This window comes from Bison bison, unplaced genomic scaffold (genome assembly GCF_000754665.1).
Source record: "Bison bison bison isolate TAMUID 2011002044 unplaced genomic scaffold, Bison_UMD1.0 scf7180017864133, whole genome shotgun sequence".
Lineage (NCBI taxonomy): Eukaryota > Metazoa > Chordata > Mammalia > Artiodactyla > Bovidae > Bison > Bison bison.
The window spans coordinates 1,523,792-1,545,160 of record NW_011494705.1 but is presented as its reverse complement, the minus strand read 5'-3'; the positions used below and the strand labels follow the sequence as shown (position 1 = coordinate 1,545,160).

At 42.7% G+C, this 21,369-nt stretch overlaps 1 protein-coding gene across 4 annotated transcripts in view; it reads left to right on the top strand.

The window, feature by feature from the left end:
* The window catches only part of PLEKHG7 (pleckstrin homology domain containing, family G (with RhoGef domain) member 7), a 92,288-nt gene that overhangs the window by 65,344 nt on the left and 5,575 nt on the right, over positions 1–21,369 (top strand). For all 4 annotated transcript variants that reach the window (XM_010839703.1, XM_010839704.1, XM_010839705.1 and 1 more), the window contains 6 exons: positions 4,456–4,630; positions 6,211–6,326; positions 6,676–6,769; positions 11,440–11,519; positions 13,859–14,012; positions 20,665–20,762. In XM_010839703.1, coding sequence (XP_010838005.1) covers positions 4,456–4,630; positions 6,211–6,326; positions 6,676–6,769; positions 11,440–11,519; positions 13,859–14,012; positions 20,665–20,762 — 717 coding nt within the window. The remainder of the gene's footprint in view (positions 1–4,455; positions 4,631–6,210; positions 6,327–6,675; positions 6,770–11,439; positions 11,520–13,858; positions 14,013–20,664; positions 20,763–21,369) is intronic.

Sequence of the window (21,369 nt, the reverse complement as noted above, 5' to 3'; positions counted from 1 at the left end):
TGGCCCCTTCAGGCTTTCTCTGCACGGCCACCCCCAGTCCTCTGCCCAGATCTGTCCTCTGAAACCCAAGATTCAGCACCTAGCCCCGACCCGCAGTCGCAGACACATGCATGGAGCTGGGGAGTGCAGCAAGGTGGCCGAGACCAGGTGTGCTGGTCTCTCTTTTCTGCCTGCTGAAGCCAATTGCTGCACTCTTCTCTGAGCCTCTGACGCTTCCGTTCTGTTCCGGCTGATCTATGCAGCAAAGTTTGTTCCTAGGGCAAGGAACCTTTCCTCTTTCGCAGCTCCCTCCCAGGAGTACAGGTCGCATCCCATCCTCCCTTGTTGCATGGTGATCTTCCTGGCAGTTTTCGTTGTATGAGCTCTTCCGCCAGCAATTTCAGTAGGTATTCTGTGAGAACTGGTACACGTATAGATGTATTTTTTATGTACTTGTGGGAGTTAGCGAGGTCTGTGTCCTTCTATTCCACGATCTTGATCTTCCAACTATATACAAATGTATTTATTATCAAGCTGAAGCAGATTCCACTCATCTAGACCCATCCAGGAAAAGGACTTTTATATCCCATTTCTCATGACAGAGTTTCTTTTCTTTCCCTAATAGACATGAAAAGTAAAGCCAACAGAGAAATGGAAGAAAAAGTTATAGGTTCACTTTTAAATCATCAAATGTCTTTTCTTTTTTTCACTCTTCTGAGACCTTTCAAAACACTATAAATATTTTGTGTATCTCTGCCTGGATTTTTGTCTAAATTATTTACCACTGGTATTTCTTTTCTGATTGCTATCTGAGGGAGATTCAGTGCTTTTCTATTTACCCTGAACACCAGTGGGTGCTGGCCACCAGAACTGTTGCCCACGGCATAGAAATTTGGAGCAGTGACCCGGGGCTGTGTGTTTTAAGGGAATCCCTCACTGCTGATGAGAAATGAATTACTGGAGCTCCCCAGCTTCCCACGAGGACCAGCAGGTAGTGCTGGAATGCTGTTGCCAGTGACTCAGAACAGAAATCAGCCACTAAATCTCTGGGAGTTGGTGATGGACGGGGAGGCCTGGCGTGCTGCAGTCCATGGGGTCGCAAAGAGTTGGACACGACAGAGCAACTGAACTAAACTGAAGGCCACAGATGACGACGGCCTTCCCACACCTCTTTCCTCCACTCCTTCTGTTCCTAGCTCTTTCGTGGCTGCAGTCTCTGCTTCCTTCATCCCTTCAACCCCAGTGAGGATCACAATCATTTTGAGCTGGATGAAAACTAGGAAGTCATCTAATACCTGCTCCCATTTTATAGAAGAGGAGTCTGAGGTGCAGGGAGGGGAGGTGGTCCCTCAGCCTTAAAGCCTGGCCCCTAGAGCTCCGTCCTCTGTGCCCCTCTGGCCTCACTTTTCTGACCTGCCATCTGTAGGTGGGAAGTGGGAAAGATGCATGGCAGAATTCCCGTAAAGAAGAGTCCTGGAAGTTTTTAGAAGAAATGTGATATAGCTGTTAGGGTAGGAGGGTATGGAAGACAAGGACAATTGCAAAGCTTGAGGCTAGGAGAGAAAAGGGGGAAAGTTGGAGAAGGGAAGAGAGGGGAAAAAAGAGAAAGCGCTCTCTTCCAAAGAAAAGAATGGAGCCAGCAAAATGGGGTGGTGGGTAGTGGCTGTGGCTTACACGCGTGTTCTTGTTGTCACTAAGCTGTGTCCAGTTCTTCACAACCCTGTGGACTGCAGCATGCCGGCTTCCCTCTCCTTCACTATCTCCCAAAGTTTGCTCAAATCATGTCCGTTGAGTCGATGATGCCATCCAACCATCTCATCCTCTGTCGTCCCCTTCTTCTCCTGCCTTCAATCTTTCCCAGCATCAGGTTCTTTTTCAGTGAGTCAGCCCTTTGCATCAGGTGGCCAAAGTATTGGCACTTCAGCATCAGTCCTTCCAATGAATGTTCAGAGTTTATTTCTTTTAGGATTGACTGGTTGGATCCCCTTCTTGTCCAAGGGACTCTCAAGAGTCTTCTCCAACACCACAGCTCGAAAGCATCAATTCTTGGGTGTTCAGCCTTCTTTATGGTCCAGCTCTCACATCTGTACATGACTACTGGAAAAACCACAGCTTTGACCATATGGACCTTTGTCAACAAAGTGATGTCTCTGCTTTTTAACCCACTGTCTAGGTTTATCATAGCATTTTTTCCCTAGGAACAAGCATCTTTTAATTTCATGGCTGCAGTCACCATCACAGTGACTTTGGAACCCAGGAAAATAGTCTGTCACTGTTTCCATTTTTTCCCCACCTGTTTGCCATGAAGTGATGGGACAGGATGCCATTGATCTTCGTTTTTTGAATGTTAAGTTTTAAGCCAACTTCTTCACTCTCCTCTTTTACTTTCACCAAAAAGCTCTTTAGTTCCTCTTCACTTTCTGCCATTAAGGTGGTGTCATCTGCATATCTGAGATTATTAATATTTGTCCTGGCAGTCTTGATTCCAGCTTGTGATTCATCCAGCCGAGCATTTCTCATAATGTGCTCTGCATAGAAGTTAAACAAGCAGAGTGACAATATACAGCCTTGATGTACTCCTTTCCCAGCTTTGAACCAATCCATTATTCCATGTCTGGTTCTAACTGTTGCTTCTTGACCTGCATATAGGTTTCTCAGGAGGCAAGTAAGGTGGTCTGGTATTCCCATTTCTTTAAGAATTTTCCAGTTTGCTGTGATCAACACAGTTAAAGGCTTTAGTGTAGTCAATGAACCAGAAGTAGATGTTTTTCTGGAATTCCTTTGCTTTCTCTATGATCTAACAAATGTTGGCAATTTGATCTCTGGTTCCTCTGCCTTTTCTGAATCCAGCTTTAGCATCTGGAAGTTCTTGGTTCACATACTATTGAAGCCTAGCTTGAAGGATTTTGAGCATTACCTTGCTAGCATGTGAAATGAGTGCAATTGTGCAGTACTTTGAACATTCTTTGGCATTGCCTTTCTTTGGAATTGGAATAAAATACCTTTTTCAGTCATGCAGCCACTGCTGAGTTTTCCAAATTTGCTGTTTATTGAGTGCAGCTCTTTTACAACATCATCTTTTGGGATTCTAAGTAGTTCAGCCAGAATTCTATCACCTCCACGAGCTTTGTTCCTAGTAATGCTTCCTAAGGCTCACTTGACTTCACAGTCCAGAATGTCTAGCTGTAGGTTAGTGATCACACCATCTTGATTATTTGGGTCATTAAGACCTTTTTGATACAGTTCTTCTGTGTATTCTTACTACCTCTTACTATCTTCAGCTTCCGTTAGGTCCCATACTGTTTCTGTCCTTTATTGTTACTATCTTTGCATGAAATGTTCCCTTGGCATCTCTGGTTTTCTTAAAGAGATCTCTAGTCTTTTCCCATTCTGTTGTTTTCCTCTATTTCTTTTCATTGTTCACTTAGGAAGACTGTTATCTCTCCTTGCTGTTCTTTGGAGCTCTGCATTCCTTTTCTCCTTTGCCTTTCACTTCTTGTCTCAGCCATTTGTAAGGCCTGACTTGTAGCTGCCTGCCAAGTCGCTTCAGTCGTGTCCGACTCTGTGCGACCCCATGGACTGCAGCCTACCGGGCTTCTCCGTCCCTGGGATTCTCCAGGCAAGAACACTGGAGTGGGTTGCCATTTCCTTCTCCAATGCATGAAAGTGGAAAGTGAAAGTGAAGTCAGTCGTGTCTGACTCTTAGTGACCTCATGGACTGCAGCCTACCAGGCTCCTCCATCCATGGGATTTTCCAGGCAACAGTACTGGAGTGGGGTGCCATTGCCTTCTCCTGACTTGTAGCAGTACTTACTAAAATTTCCTTTCATGTCTTCCCCATTGCATGTACACCTGGCAGCCGCCTCCTTGAACAAACTCTCCCTGTTGACAACCGTCTGTGTCTTTTTTCTTCTCATCTCTCTTCTATATGATGTAGATCAGTTTAGCCTCTTCACCTTCATTTTCTCATTATCCTGATTCCCTCCAACAGAGGCGAGTTAAGGAACTCACCCAACAAGCAAGACTCCTTCCTTTTCCTTCCTCCCCACCCAGTGTTGATTCTCAGTTTTCCTAACTGCACTGCAGCAAAGGAGGAAGCAGAGCTGGCAAACCCAGAAATCAACCCCGAGGGCCCAGGAGGAGGAAAAGGGAAAACCACAGTCGGTCAGAAGGGTGAACAAGGCTGGAATGTGTGTATAATACTTCGTAAGCACACTGCAAAAAAATAAACCCATTTGAGATTCTGAATTCAGTACTAGTAGATAAATGCTTGCTAAGACGGTTTAATATGGGATTTTCAAAAGTAAGATCTAGTCCTTCCAATGAATATTCAGTCCTTACACTTTTTCCCAGCAAGCTCACAGGTGTGCTGTCAGTACTGAGTGAGATCTCCTAAGGTTTGCTTGTGTCCAGATTCCTCAGTGTGCCCCAATAGGAGAAGCAGTGTTCTGACAGGCCTGGTTTTGCCTTCCCCAGTGGTGTGAGCAACATGACCAGTGCAGGCGCCTTCACCTGCCTGAGCTGCTCGTGGCCCCGCTGCACAGGCTGACTCGATACCCCTTGTTGCTGAAGAATATCTGGAAAAGGAGTACAGACTCTACGGAGAAAATCATGATCTACTCCATCAAGGAAAAGGTGGAAAAGGCAATCCGTAAGTCCCTGAGATGAGGGACCCAGAGCTCCAGTGTCAGCTTTAGTCAAAGAGTTGGGGGGCCCTGTGGCTCCTGGGAACCAGCTGGGCTTCCATCCTAGGAGGTAATTCCATAGGCTTGAGGTCACGGGCTCTCGGAAATGTGGATTTGACTTTGAATTTGCAATGTAAATCAAACACACCCAAAACAATGGGCTCCACTCACATCCTGGCCAACCATGTGAGAACTCCTAACTCCTAAGGGGTCAGGCAAGCCGTGGCTCCGTCTCCAAGGTTTTCAGATGTGAGTTCAGGCAGGAAAACTTCTACTTCCCAGATGATGAAGGCACTTTGTTTTTAACATCCACACTGAGCCCACACACAAAGCAAATGGAAGTAAACAGCATGAAAAGCCTTTCCGGAGGATAAAGTACCACCGTCATTTTTTTTTAGGTCACTGAAATCGAGGGCCAATCTAAATATAATGCCAACTGTAATATTTAGAACTGAAATTAGGGGATAAAAGAGCAAGCCCTGTAATAATTTAAGTCTATTTGGTAGCTATGTATAGTCAAATCCAAATAAAGAAATCCATGATAGGTGTCCATAAAAGATTTCCTAGGGAGCATCAAAAAGGAACAATTCAAATTGATAATTACCAGCTGTACAGAAATGATATATTTTTTCTTTTCATATTTAAAAATAAAATGACCACTCAATTAGGAGTTTTTTCCCCTTTTTTAAAAGTTTTTGTTCAAATTCTCTAATGACCTACCCAACGAACTAGAATTAAGCTTATCAAATTGATTGACAGGAAATTCAATTAAAAACAGACTTTTTTAAATTTTAAAGTAATTTTTAAGATTATTACTCATTTTGATAGGTTTGTGAGGAAGATAGCATCTCTTCCAGGAATTTCTCAACAAAATCTGAATTTTCATTGTTGAGGAAAGAGATCCCTGTGGCCTTCCTCTAAGTTTATGAGCTTAAAGATAGTGAATTCTCAAAGATTCCCCTAACCATAGATTCTATGGGTCTACGACTTGCCCTCCATATTTTCAAAACTCATTTCAAAACCTCAATAGCAATATGTTATTAAAAATACTGGGAAACTAGTATTTGAAGAACTTTGAAGAAAACTTTTCTTTGTTTTCAAAAGTTCTTTGACGAGAACTTTTCTTCAAACTAAACTTTGAAGAAAAAACACATTCTTACCAAAAGACATAATCAACTTTACCATAAAGGGAATGTGTGTTTTATGATTAAGACAAAGATATGCTTGTCCTTGTTAGTCTGATTTTTTTCCTTCCTATAATCAGCTGTATGATGCAGAGAGTATGAGAGAGCTACCAGGGGCATTATTAGTATTATTGAAATAAAAATGCACGTTTACAATTTACTGAATTAGTTCAGCTTCATATTCTCTGCAAGAGGCTGATTTCAAATTAGTGAGTTTTTCTAAGGTGTTCAAACAGTGAGAAATAATGTTAAATGAACCTCCAGGGGTTCAGTGTCTGAATGATTTCTATGGATCTTGGTTAAATTTTATGCTGTAATGTCTCATACATTTAAAAATATATTGTATGTGTCTTGTCTTTTAGAGGATCTTGAAGGAAAAGTGAAGTGGCTTGACAATTTTCAGAAGTTCAGACATCTACAGGAGATTGTAGTGTGGCCTCCACTTTGGGATCGAGATAAAAGGTTTTTCATTCCAGAGGTACAAAAGGGGTCAGTTAGAACATACATCCCTTGCCAGAAGTTTGGCATTTGAGTGAAGTACGCTAATCTTATTACATAGTCCCCAGCTGCCCACCAGAATTGTAAGTCTCGCAGATGTAAAGCCTTCATCCACATGGCATTGTGTGTGGTGGGGCGGCTGGACTCATCACGCCGTTCCCAGGCTGGTCCTTCTGAGAGGTTTGCCCATTCTTCCCCAGCCGCATGCCCACTTACTGGCATTTCCAAATGTCTCCAGCTTTGTAGACAGGGTCGCATTGCCGCAGCTCCTGGAATGCGCTGTCTTCTAATCACTAACATCTCTTTGATTGTCTCTCTTGTTTTCCCAGTGCCTGAAACACATTTTTAAAGAACACATGGCAGAAAACATCCTGTCACCAACCAACAGACATCTTCTCTATGAAGGAAAACTGACTCTTGCAGGTAAATAACTGCTTCCTTTACAAACCCAACATCCTTGCTACCTTGTAACTTGTCCAACTGTGGCTAATAGAAGGGTGGCAGGAATTGCATTTGCTTGTGGCCAAGGTGACAGCAGATGTGAATCAGAGAGCATCCTGTGGAGTCACACAGACTCCAGCTTGATCAGACTACAAGGTGACTCTAAAATGGGGTAACTGTGTATCTTATAAGACTGAAGTCCAAGTGAAGAGCTTAGCTCAAGATCTGGTGGTGGTGGTGGTCGCTAAGTTGTGTCCGACTCTTGCGACCTCATGGACTGTAGCCTGCTAGGCTCCTCTGTCAGTGGGATTTTCCAGGCAAGAATACTGGAGTGGGCTGCCATATTCCATCTTCAAGCTCAAGGTCTGGAATCTGGTAAACACTCGGCATCAGCTGTTCCCACCCTCACTAAGTTGGACAGTCAGACTGTCAGTGTTGACTGAGAATCTGTTATATAACACACTTTGTGCTGCACAGGATTGGAGGATAGAGAATTACTATTCTGGATAAGCCTTTCCCTCGAGTTGAGAAGCTCTGCCACAGTAAGCAACCCTGCAGTCTGAATCCGAAAGCGAGCCCAATGCTGGAGTACCCCCGAAGGGCTCCCTGTGACCCGTGGGACTGGAGGGGGTCTCTGGTGAAGAATAGAAGGATGTTAGGTCAGTGGAAGGACATCCCGAATGAAAAGCACAGCACGAGAAAAGGCTTGGAGACAGAGGCCGCCTGAACGAGGAGGCTCCCCCATGGTTAGGAGGGTGTGCCCAAGCTGCCAGGCTCCCTTCCCAGCTCCACCTCTGCTGCCTCTGTGACCTGGGGCCTTGGTCAGCATTCTCCCCACGCTGCAGTTTCCCCTCTTTGCTGTGAGGATTTCAGTGAGCTAATGGATGTTGGTAGCTCTTGAAAGAATAGTTGGTAGAGAGTCAGCGCTCAGTCAATATCATGATCAGAAAGGGCTGCCCAGCTGAAGTAAGATTTGCTTTCATTCATTGATTCATTGCTTCACAAAATCTCGATTGAGCACCCACAGTGTATGAAGCCCTGAGGGATGTGGGATTGCATGTTTATAGCCATCTGAGATCTTGTCGGCAGGGGGTGCTGGGCAGTAAGTCCTTATTCAGTACACATCTGTTGAGAACCTGCTCTGTTTTCAAGATAGTGTTAGATGTCAGCTTGGGACATAACCCCTGCCCACTCAGGAAGATAGACACGCCCAATGTTTCACAGCAAAGGAGTTTTGCGTGCATTTTCTCCTGCCAGTGAGTTATGCAGAGAAGTTACATTTAATCCCATATCACAGGACAAATACAGGGAAGTTCCATAATACATTCAGGGCACTTGGCAAGTTAATGGCCACATTCAGACCCAAGCCAACAGGCTGCCTCAGCCTAGCTGGCTTCCAGAATTTTAGCGACTGCCTTGGAAGCCACAGGGATCCAGCAAGGAAACTGCAGAGAGCAGGAAGCCACTGAGTCCTCACGCAGGGACATAAGGTTAAAAATTATTGAAGAATGAGCTCCAAAAAGCAGTATGCAAAGTGGCTGGAGGAGACAAAGCAGAGAGACCAACCTGAAGGCTCCACAGCGAAGCAGGTGAGGTGGGAAGAGCCTGGGCCTTTGTTTTCCAACCATTCTCCACCTGCAGACGCCCCTGCCCCCACTTGCCTTTGAGGAGATAACAGTTTTACACCTTCTTTAATGTCATTTACAATTTCAGAAATAACTAGATCATTGTGACAAAGCCAAATCCAACCAAAACCTAAAGTAAGGAAGCGAAACACAGTTCTGTGTACAGTCTTATGACTTTCCCTCCAAAATTTGGCCTCCGCCTGGAATTATCAGAGATTTTATTTCACCTCTTCCCTGTGTCCACCAACTTCCCCAACACAGTGAGTTGCACTAGCCTATCCTAAAATGTTAGAAATGGGTGTGGATCGAAAAGGAAGACCTGTGTAAATATCAGTAACACCAGGCTCCTGCCTAACAGTATATGCTGTTAGTCAGGTTTCATCAGAGGGGGAGGTGTCATCATACCAAATTTAGTCACTGGGACTTTGACTCAGCTGGCAAGGAAGTGTGGTGGGGGTAATAATATTAGAAGAAATAGGATATTGTTTTGAATGGGCAAAGCACTGGACCAAGACTTAGGGGCTTTAGCACCAACGGTGGGCTTTGGGGAAATTGTTTAAATTTCCTTGATCTCTTCTGTAAATGTTGGTGATGACAATGGTAATAACAATGATAACAGTGATACCTACTACTAATACATTTCAGAATTTCTTCTAGCCCTAAAAACTGTGGTGTTAAGATTAAATAAATGCATTTTCTCATTCCCAGAAGGTACAAGTTTTTATAACTTGAGAAGTTTAACCAGCTTCCCATTGGAATTCATGCCGGCACATAACCTTCACAAATGCACTGCTCCCCACAGATTGGAGTTCCTAAATAGAAAAATGAGTGACGTTCAGGCCAGTATGATGGCCGAGTAGCTAGCTGTGGTACCTAGAGAGCATTGCTCCTGCTGCTGCAGAACTGGGGCGAGTCGGTGGTGCTGCTCCGTCCCCTAGCGGTGCGATGAAGCGAAGTGAAAGCCGCTCAGTCGCGTCCGATTCTTTGCAACCCCGTGGACTGTACAGTCCATGGAATTCTCCAGACCAGAGCACTGGAGTGGGTAGCCTTTCCCTTCTCCCAGGTATCTTCCCAACCCAGGGATCGAACCCAGGTCTCTCGCATTGCAGGCGGATTCTTTAGCAGCTGAGCCACCAGGGAAGCCCAGCAGTGTGATGAGAACCCCACAGTTCAGGCTCGGTGAGAGGAAGACCTAACCCAGTCAGAACTGCACAAGTTAGTAAGCCTCAGAACTGGTGTTACCCACAGCTTCAGACTCCTGGGATAGTAAATATGAATACTCTAGGCCTACAGTGTCCCTCTTTAGTCATCCTTTTTCATAATCCCGTATTTACTTTAGCACTGTCAGTTCTTGAATTCATCTCAAATCTTGTCTGTGTTTATTATGTGTCTGCTTTTATTAAATTAAAGCTTTTATTAAAGCTCTTAGAAGGCAAGATTCTGCCTTAATCATTGATGCACCGTGGTGCTCAGTGTTTGTTGGCTGCTTGGAAATACATGCGCCAGCTTTCCTTGTAGCTGAATGTGACCAAGTGACTAAATTCTGCCTGCATTCTAATTCATATCCCATTGGTCAGAATTTAGTCACTTGGTCACATTCAGCTACAAGGAAAGCTGGCGCATGTATTTGTTCACAAGTAAACATCTACCCACTAAAACTTGGAAATTTCATGACTACAAAATAAGAATTGTTTTTGAGAGACCACCGGCAGTCTTTTCCACAGCCCATTTTGCCAAAAGGAGTTTCTAGTAGAGACGGAAAACACCTAAAAAATATTCAAGGATAATTCAAGATTGAATAAAATATCTAATTTCTCTTCTGGACAAATATAGGAAGTATCTTTCCTCTAAACTTAAAGAAGGGGAGTGTTAGATATTGTATCTATTAATTTAACCTTAGACATTGTATTTCCAGGGTATATAAGAAAGAACTTCTAGAATAATATAAACAAATAGAATAATAAAAAATATTTACTTGATTTTTCGTATATTTCAAGTGCCGTCACATCACCCTCTGAAAGGACTACCCTTTCCTCTAAAATCATTTAAATTTAACCATTTCTTTTTCTAATTTCTAAGGGATAGAGTTAAATCCAGAAGGGGAGCGATCTCTCTAATATTTTTCTTTTCTACTGCTGTCTCCTTCTTAGGAAAAAGCAGAAAAGCCTATTTGCCTTTAGTTATCATCAAAAGTGAAATTAAGAAAAGGTTGTGAATATAAAGCTACATGAAGACTTTAAACGTGTATAGACACATTGCAAAACTTGAGAAACAAATTGTTTTAATGACTCTCTTAATCAGCTAGGGCTGCCATAACAAAATGCCACCGGCTGGGTGGCTTAAACAGGAGACGTTGATTTCTCACAGTGCTGGAGGTTGGAAGTCTAAGATCAAGTTGCCTGCTAATGTGGTTCCTGGTGAGCGCTCTTTCCAGCTTTCTCAGCGTCCATACGTGGCAGAGAGAGCCTGCGCGTGCCTTGGTGTGTCTTGGATGACATTCACCCTGCCAGACTGGGGTCCTCCCTTAAGCCTTCATCTGACCTTAATTAGTTCCTTATTCTGAGTACACAATGGGGGTTGGGCTTCCGCAAAGAATTGAGGGGCTATGCAGTTCCACGGCAATGACAAAGTGCCTTTTCTCTAGTAATGTTTCCCTTTGCCAGTGACAGCCAGATGAGTCAGAAGGCAAAAATGCTGGTGTCCTGTTGATCAACAGATGTGTCCTAGGCTTAGCTGAAACCACTACAGATATCACCCAGGTTATCTTAGATCCACATGAAATGCATCACTAGTATCTTTAAAGTTGGAAGTGTGAGCTCACACCAGGTCTCTGCTTTAGGGAGAAATCAGCTCAGTTGTAATGCAATTTTCTGACCCACGTGATTGGAGCCCCCTGAGTCCTGAGCCTCCTGCACCCAGATCCCTGTTCTATGTTGTTTTCTAAAGGGTTTCTTTGATTTAAAAAAAAAAAAAAAAAAAACTTGCTTGCTATTTCCAGCCCCAATTTCATCTTCTTTCTTTCCTCAGAAAGCACAAGATTCCTAGATGTTTATCTGTTTCTCTTTGATGATTTCCTCTTAGTTACGAAAACTAAGCGCAACAAAAAGGTAAAAGTCTGTTGTTTTCTAAATAAGTCTGTTGAATGAGTTTATAAAAATATTTCTGAATAAGTTGTTAAAAAGAGAAAAAATTCATGTACTTCAAATCGGACTTTATCCTCCATAAAATGGAGGCATTTAAAAATACTGGCTTTTTCCATCATAGAGGTCTGAACTGAAAAACATCAGTAACAAAAGCAAGCCCCATTTCATAAGGATGCCAAAGGGTGTGTGTAGTTTTAGAATGACTCAAGCCCATATACTTTTGAGGTGAGTCCCAGAAGCCAGAGGACTTTATGCCTGGCCAGCCTCCACAAAAGAAATGAAGATCCTTTTGTCCACATCAGCCGTTTCCTCATCCACATTGTCCACCACAGTGAAAGCTGTCGGAGCAGGGCGCCTCTTGAAACCAAATGCTGCCAAATGCATTCTGGTTTGAAAGGGCACCTCCTTCCTGAGAAGGGATGATGTAGGGAGCTGCACGTGGGAAGGGGCCCCGGTCTCTCAGAGTCTACCTGTAATTAAGAACTGCAGATGCCAAACAGATGTACAGTTGGCATCATGGGAAAAAAAGAGTCACCAAGGGCTAGAGCCACAAAGTCTCTTCTAAGACTAGGGATTTTTCTCTTTAGGTATTAATTGTTAGTACTGTTGTCGCTACTCCCCATTAAGCCCCGGGTCTCATGCTCCACCACTTTCCCATTTCACAGTCTGTCCCCTGACTGATGCAAGTGCTTTCAGGAAGGGGCCTTTTCTGCAGCCCTTAGAGGTGGGAAGAGCTGCAGTTTCTCCTTGGCCACCAGAGATACTTAATGTTGTAACCCACTCACTCTTTTACTCAATAGCTAGCCTTACACAGATGTTAAGATCATGAGACTAGATCTCCCGGATATTTTAATATTCTAAGCTTCTAGATGGCATGTTGGTTTCTGTTGTTTGTTGTTGTAGTCGATGTCGTGTCCAACTCTTCTGAGACTCCATGGATTGTAGCCCATCAGGCTCCTCTGTCCCTGGGATTTCCCAAGCAAGAATACTGGAGTTGGGTTGCCATTTCCTTCTCCAGGGTATCTTCCTGACCCAGGGATCAAACCTGTGTCTCCTGCATTAGCAGGCAGATTCTTTACCGCTGAGCCACCAGGAAAGTGGCATGTTGGTTAGTTAAACTAAATAATTTAAGGGCCTATACGCAATAGAAAAAGATGGGCTTCCCACGCGCTAGTGGTAAAGAACCCGCCTGCCAGTGTAGGAGACATAAGAGACACAGGTTCAGCCCCTGGGTCAGGAAGATGCCCTGGAGGAGGGCATGGCAGCTCACTCCAGTGTTCTTGCCTGGAGAATCCTGTGGACAGAGGAGCGGTCCACAGGGTCATAGAGAGTTGGATACAACTGAAATGACTTAGCTCACAAGCAATAAAATAGATACCCATTAATCAATCTGTGAATAGTTGATTGGTTGGGAAGGGAGTGGCTGTTGGAGATACTGAGAGTCAGTTTCAAAACTTGGATGACCTCCTGTTTTTAGCTGCCAGACTAGCATGTCCGAACAGGTCAAGCCCTGAAAAAAATCTCTGTCCCCTTCCAAAACCTGACATGAAGCACAGCTTACCTTCTCTTTACATAATGGCACAGATCAGAGCCCTTGACTCATTACTGACCATGTTATAATATTCTGCTTCCATGCTTCACAACTTGATTCTAAAATAAGGAATGTTACCTGTTTTAAATTCCCCTTTAAATTCTTCTGTCTGATAAATCTGAGAATTTTATTGACTTCACAGGAGCAGAAATAACCACCCAGAGAAGACATCAGGTGTCATTTATTTTTTTGGAAAAAGAAATAATGTTGTGTTTTAATTTCTCTTTGCTATTTAATGCACAAATTGCTTCATGTACATCACAATTTTTGACATCCTTTTTCTTTTAGCATATATATTCAAAACAATTCAGCTATTTATAAATCATAAAGCATGGAATCTATTTATTTAGATTTTAGTGTAAGATCTCATAGAGTGGGCCCAGATGAGGCTCCTCTTTCTCATTCATTTAATTCAGTACTACAGAGGAATACTGGAAATAAAGATCTTTCTGGTGATGTGATGGTGATTTAATGTTTCCAAGTTATGGAAGTGACCATTTATTTATTCAGGTGATTAAACTTGGGGCTCAGAAACACTGTGTTTTAAATCACTGTGTACTTTGGGAAATGCTTTCAAGATCCTAAAAGAGTAGTAAGCTGGATTTCAAACAATTGTTTTTAAAAATCAGTTTGTTTAAGGATGTGCTGTAAGTATGTGTGTCAGTATTTATTTCCTATTTATTTTTTGCCTTATTTTCCTCCTAAATTTCAGAAACTCGGAGGCTCAGACCCTGGTCTAATGTGCCCTTCACTCACTGCTGAGCTGCAAACAGTAATCAGAGAAGGGGGTTCATGTACGGTAATCGACCAGCCCATTCCACTAGACAGATTGCTTGTCAGAGGTCTCGATCCACTCCACGTGTCAGGTACGTGTCTTACGGTCATCATTCAGCTCATCTCTGCCATCCCAGAGTTTTATGTTGGCTTTTTTTGATAGCAGGACATGAATCCAATTCAAAGCTTCAACAAAGATAATACTGAGTTTCTGTGTAGTTAAATATCACCCATTCTACAAGCTAGTTATGGAAAGAGTATTGGACTTGCTTCCAACACTTGGGTGACCCAGCTCTGCTGCTTGCTAGCTGTGTGACCCTGTGTGCAAGGTATTGGGTTGGCCAAAAAGTTCATTCTGGCTTTTCTGTAAGATCTTATGGAAAAACCTCCAAACTTTGTGCAATTCAATATGTAAATTTTCTAAGCCACAGATGTTGTTCAGTCGCTAAGTCATATCCAGCTCTTTGCAGCTCCATGGATGCAGCACGCCAGGGTTCCCTGTCCTTCACTACTTCCTGGAGCTTGCTCAGACTCATGTCCATTGAGTTGGTGATGCCATCCAGCCTTCTTATCCTCTGTTGCCCCCTTCTCCTCCTGCCCTCAGTCTTTCCCAGCATCAGGGTCTTTTCCAGTGAGTCAGCTCTTCGCATCAGATGGCCAAAATATTGGAGCTTCACCATCAGTCCTTCCAATGAATATTCAGGGTTGATTTCCTTTAGGATTGACTGGTTTGATCTCCCTGCTGTCCAAGAGACTCTCAAGAGCCTTCTCTAGCACTCCAGCCCTACAAATTGAAATTCTTTGGCACTCAGCTTTCCTTATGGTCCAACTCTCACATCCATACATGATTACTGGAAAAACCATAGCTTTGACTGTATGGACCTTTGTCGGCAAAGTGATGTCTCTGCTTTTTAATACACTGTCTAGGTTTGTCATAGCTTTCCTTCCAAGGAGCAAGTGTTTTAATTTCATGGTTGCAGTCACCAATCCACACTGATTTCTGAGCCCAAGAAAATAAAATCTGTCACTGTTTCCACTTTTCCCCCATCTGTTCGCCATGAAGTAATGGGACTGGATGCTATGCTCTTAGTTTTTTGAATATTGAGTTTTAAGCCAGCTTTTTCATTCTCCTCTTTCACCCTCATCAAGTATACATTAAATAAACAGGATGTCAATATACAGCCTTGTCATATTCCTTTCTTAAGTTTGAACCAGTCAGTTATTCCATGTCCAGTTCTAACTGTCGCTTCTTGACCTTCATACAGGTTTCTCAGGGGAGAGGTAAGGTGGTCTGGTATTCCCATCTCTTAAAGAATTTCCCACTTGTTTGTTGTGGTCCATGCAGTCAAGGGCTTTAGTGTAGTCAATGAAGCAGATGTTTTTCTGGAATTCCCTTGCTTTCTCTATGATCCAACGAATATTGGCAATTTGATCTCTAGTTCCTCTGCCTTTTCTAAACCCAGCTTGTACATATAGAAGTTTCTCAGTTCACATACTGCTGAAGCCTAGTTTGAAAGATTTTGAGCGTAACTTTGCTAGTGTGTGAAATGAGGGCAATTGTATGGTAGTTTGAACATTCTTTGGTATTGCCCTTCTTTGGCACTGGAATGAAAATTGACCTTTTCCAGTCCTGCGGCCACTGCTGAGTTTTCCAAATTTGCTGTCATGTTGAGTGCAGCACTTTAACAGCATCATCTTTTAGGATTTTTAATAGCTCAGCTGGAATTCCATCACCTCCACTAGCTTTGTTCATAATTCATCTTGATAAAATCAAAATAATATCTTCCCCAGTTGGTTGTCATGAGAATTAAATAATGCAGGTAAAGCACTCAATAAATGATGACTGTTATTAGGTCTGTTAATCATTTTAGTACCAATGCTGTTGTTAAAGCACTGGTAAACCAAGACATGCTAGGAAAGCCTAAGATATTTTACTGCAATTGCTCTCTAGAAAAATACCAGAAATAAGCATATAAATATGTGTATGTACATACATACACACGTGTATAGATCAGAAATATATATTTTTGTTTTTCAAGCATTTCCTGAGAACCAGGCACTCCGTAAGTGTCTTGGAGTCACAAAGATGGAGTCCTCAGAACAATGAAAGATCAGTACATCCTGTCAGGAAAGCCCTGGGTCTCTGAGGGACTTGAAGGACATCTTGGCTGACTTAGTACTGAGTGGGAGGCAGCAGTGTTCGAAAGGAAGCAGGCCTCTTTCTGCCTTGGGTACAGGCTCATAGGAGACCAGCAAAGACAGCAGGAGGAGAATGCCTTCCTGCCCCAGGAGGAGAGGAGAACAGGGAGGACGGTGCAAGCCCTGTAGCACCCAGCTCAGCAGCCCTGGGCTAGCTGGTCCCTAGTCATCAGCAGGGGACCAGCCTATACATGGCACAGCAACATTGCACTGTGAAGACGCCAGTGGTAATAATAATAGCCACACTGTACATCAGTATGTTATGTAACTGGGTTGCATATTTGAATGTTTAAATCCTGAATGTATCCAAACTCTCCCCAAGAGCAGCCGGGCTCCAGTGGGGTGGGAGGAACCTGCATCCCAACTAGAGCCTTCTGCTTCCCTCCTGTTTTACTTAGGAGAAATAGAAGCTTTGCTGAAAAACAACTAGGCAGGCCTTAAGGCCTCTTAGATTAGAGGCCAAAATCTGCATAAACCAGAGAGCTTTCCTGAGCGAGCTTAGAACGGGGCATCTCAGAGGGACACAGCCTTCTTTCTAGAGTGGCCATAGTTAGAAGATTCTGCTGGGATTTATGGATGTGAGCAGAGGAAGGCGTGTGATCCCCCAGCAGGAGAGGGAAGCAGCTTGGGCTCAGGTCAGCCTCAGCCCCGCCAGACAGCTGGACTCTGTGGGAAACCCGGCATCCCAGGATTCCCTTAGGAGATGCATGTGTTATCTTTTGTATTCCTTTTTTTTCTTTTTTAAATAAAATCAATACCTTTTTAAAACCATACTTCACCATGTTTTGTTACTTTTTGTCACTATCATTTCATTTTTGTTTTTAAATATTAACATTGGTCATTATTTTACCTGTTCAGATACAGTGTCTGAGTCAGAAGAGCTGTAGGGTGAAACAGAATAAAGTCTGAAAAAAAAGGGATTGTGCTTTGAAGTGACAGAAACCTGGTTTCACATCCTGGCTATATCATTCACAAGCTGTGTGACCTTAGAAAAATACACCTAATCCGTGTCCTCATTTGGCATTAGTTGACTTTTTTTTTTAAGTTGAAATGTAGTGGATTTACAGTGTTCCAGGTATACAGCAGTGATTCCATTTTATACACACACATTTTTCAGATTCTTTTCCATTATAGATTATGACAAGGTACCAAAGGGTTTAGTTCCTGTGCTGTGTAGTGGGTCCTTGTTGTTTATGTCTTTTTAATTTCATTTCTCTTTGGCTGTGCTGGGTCTTTACTGTTGCATGGGCTTTTCTCTAGCTGCAGCAGGTGAGGGCTACTCTCTAATTGCAGTGTGCAGGCTCCTCATTGCAGCGGCTTCTATTACAGAGCACAGGCTCTAGGGCAACCGGCTTCGGTAGGTTGCAGCATGCGGGCTCTGTGGTTGCAGCTCCTGGACTCTAGGGCACAGGCTCAATAGCGGCACTCAGGCTTAGTTGCCCCGCAGCACGTGTGGTCTTCTGGATCAGGGATCGAACCATCGAACCCGTGTCTACTGCATTGGCAGGTGGATTCTTTACCACTGAGCCACCAGGGAAGGCCTCTCTATCTGTTTTATATGTTGATATAGTGGGGCTTCCCAGGTGGCACAATGGTGAAGAATTCACCTGTCAATGCAGGAGACACAAGAGATGCAGGTTCAATCCCTGAGTCGGAAAGATCCCCTGGAGGAGGAAATGGCAACCCACTCCAGTATTCTTGCCGGGAAGATTCCATGGACAGAGGAGCCTGGCAGGCTACAGTTCGTGGGGTTGCAAAGAGTCAGACACGATGTTGATGTAGTGCTGTGTATCTGTTAATCTCAAATTCCTAATATATCCCTCCCTTACCTTTCCCCTTGATAATCAGGATTTTTTTTCCTATTTCTGAGTCTGTTTGGTAAATAAGCTCATTTGTATCCTTTTAGATTCCATAAGAAATATTGTATTTGTCTTTCTCTGCTGAGATGTCACTTTACGTATCTCTAGGTCCATCCACATTGCTGTAAATGGCACAATGGCACCGCTCTTTTTTATGGCTGAGTCATATTCCAGTGTGTGTGTGTGTGTATTCATCTGTTGAAGGACATTTAGGATGTTTCCATGTCTTGGCTACTAGAATACTGCTGCTATGAACATTGGGATGCATGGATCATTTCAAATTTTAGTTTTTGTCTTTTCTAGATATATACCCAGAAATAGGATTGCTGGGTAATTGTTAGTTTTTTAAAGAACTATTTTCCATAGTGGATGCAGCAATTTACATTCCCATCAGTAGTGTAGGGGGAGCTCCCATTTCTCGACACCCTCTCCAGCATTTATTGTTCGTAGACTTTCTGATGATGGACATTCTGCCCTATGTGAGGTGGCACCTCATAGTAGCTAAGATCTGCGTTTCTCTAATAACGAGTGATGTTGAGCATCTCGCTGTGTGCCCTAGGCCATCTGTATGTCTCCTTTGGATAAATACCTGTTTAGGTCTTCCGCCCTTTTTTTATTAGGTTATTTGCTTTTTTGACGCTGAGTTGTGTAAGTTGTTTTGGAAATTAATCCCTTATTAGCGGCGTCATTTGCAAATATTTCCTCCTGTTTTGTAGGTTGTCTTTTTGTTTATGGTTTCCTTTGCTCTGCAAAAGCTTTTAAATTTAATTAGGTCCCATTTATTTTTGCTTTTGTTCCCATTACTCTAGGAGATACATCCAAAGAAATATTGCTATTTTTGTCAAAGAGTATCCCACTTATGTTTTCCTCTAGGAGTTTTATAGTATCCAGTCTTTCTTTTAAGTCTTTAATCCATTTTGAGGTTCTGTTTTTTTTGGTCTGTATATGGTGTTAGGTAGTGGTCTAATTTCATTCTTTTACACATAGCTGTCCAGTTTTCCCAGCTCGTTTATTGGAGAGATTGTCTTTTCTCCACTATATATTTTTGCCTCTTTTGCTGCAGATTAATTGGCCATAGGTGCATGGGTTGATTTCTGGGCTTTCTGTCCTTTCACTGATCTGTGCGTCTCTTTTGTGCTGGAACCATACGTACTCTTTTGGTCACTGCAGTATAGTGTGGGGTCGGGGAGCACTGAGTCCTCCAGCACCGAGGTGGTTCTTTCTCAAGATTGTTTTGGTGATTCAAGGTAAGTTGACCTATCTTATAAAGTCGATGTGTGGTTTAAATGACAATAAGGAAAAAATACATAGCACTGTGCCTAGTGATAGTAAGTGCTTAATAAATGGTGTCAGCTATTGTTAATTATATTAGAACATCAGGGAGAAAAGAGCTACTCCTTTTCTTATTATTACCTTATTTTATCTTATAAGCCTCACCATCCCAGGTACTTTTGCTTGTGAAATCTTTAGTAGTCATATTACAAAACCAAACAGATGAGGGATACCTTAAATAACTGAGAACTACAGATACAATTGTGAGGAAAATGGATTCTGAAATCCAGCCAAGAACCACCACCAGATCTTTAAAGCCTCACTTGCTGCAGGGAATTTATAAGGAGAAAAATCAGGCAGTTAAACAAACACAGCCAGATCTTTTTTCCAGTAAGTCATTTTAATAGGTTTAAGTTATCTCACCCCAGAAAAGCTGGACAAAATTTCATGACCTTGTCAGGCTTTGTTGTGGTAGAATTTAGGAATTATGAGGGTTAGACTGTTATAGTTTGTAAGAGTTAAGTAGTTCTTAACAGTTAAGAAAATAAGTCTCATATTTGCTTCAATTCTGAAATGAGGCTCAACTTGCCTCAGTGAGTATGAATTAAATCTGCAAACTTCAAGGAATAGGAATAATGACTGAACAAGCATCAGCTTAATGATCAGCCAGGAAGAGGCATCCTATCTTCCTCTCTGTAATACTTGGTATGACCTGGTTTGGCTTTGTTCCTAAACATAAATTGACTATAGAAAGAATATATAGGCTGCAGAACTTTATTCCTGGTGCTGTATAAATAATTCAAGGACAGACTTTCATTTTAAGAGCTCCAGCTATATTAATAAAAAGAAAGGAAATCTGCTTTCCCAGGGAAATCTGCTAGGAAACGACAGAACAGACCATTTTTTTTCAAACACAGAAACCATGCCAACGTTTTTTTGTTTTTGTTTTACATTTCACATAATTTGGTCGATGTTGGATTTTATTTGAGTCTTTTTTTTTTGGCTTTTCTTGGACTGCTGTGAAGCATTCAGGTGGTTTTTGTATGTTTGGCACATCTTAATTTGTTTAACCTTTGTCTTGATGATTAACTTCCCTTTAAGTACAAAAAGAGGAGTTGGGGGTGGGAGGTGCGGTGGTCAAAGAAACATTATTTTTTACAAAGTCTGTCTAATACGCTAAGCTTCTTCCTTGGGGAGGAACACATTTCCCATCACTTAAGCCACAAATGTATTTCATCAAGTCCCGGAAGTTGTTGGCTAAGGAAGAAAAGGTCTGCATAGTTAAGTGGGCGCTCTCATAGACATAGGACAGAAAATTCCCACACATTAATAAACAAAAATCCAGGTTCTTAGGCTGAGAAACTATGGATTTCATATTGATTGCTTTGTTGTTTTGTCCTTAATCTTTTTCTAGTCTTTGGACTGAGAAATGCTTTCCTCATACAACATGAAAACAGATACCGACAATGTATAGCAGCATTCTTATTACAGGCCCAAACAGAAAACATCAAGGTATGTATTTCAGCTTTGTAGGTTTTCATTCTTCAGACGTAAGAGGGAAAAAAAATCTCACTCCAAACTCATTAAGAAACAGTGAAAGTAAAGTTCTGTCTAGTTGGGAAGACAGGAAGGATATGAATATCTAACCACATCAGGCTCAGGAACCGCAGCACTGACCGTTTTCCCACATCCCCAGTGTTGACACAGCCTCCTTCGTTTCTCCTGCAGCAGCAGCTCAAGAGCTGCCTCTGACTTCTGGGAGGTCTGTGGGAAAGGAGGGTACAACTGCTTTGGATTGCATGCTTTAAAGATGTTCTAATCAGTTTCAAAGCCCTGTATGCAAACAGTATGATGCCAGCTTAAGTGAGGGGCTCCTGCAGTAATAAACCACCGAGTCTTCTCTTTGAAAATAGGTCCCTGTTTCTACAGCTCTGGAGCTGAAGGGCAGCTGCCTACCTGGCTCTGGTGTCTCTGTCTTAGGAGTCTCCATTTTCGCCTTTCCCTGATAGGCTTTCATCAGGACAGCAGTGTGGCCAATTACTGGAAGGCTGCATTGATTTCAAGGACTCGACTTCTTCTCTCAGTCTGTTTTTCAAGTTATGCCAGCGGATTAAAAACT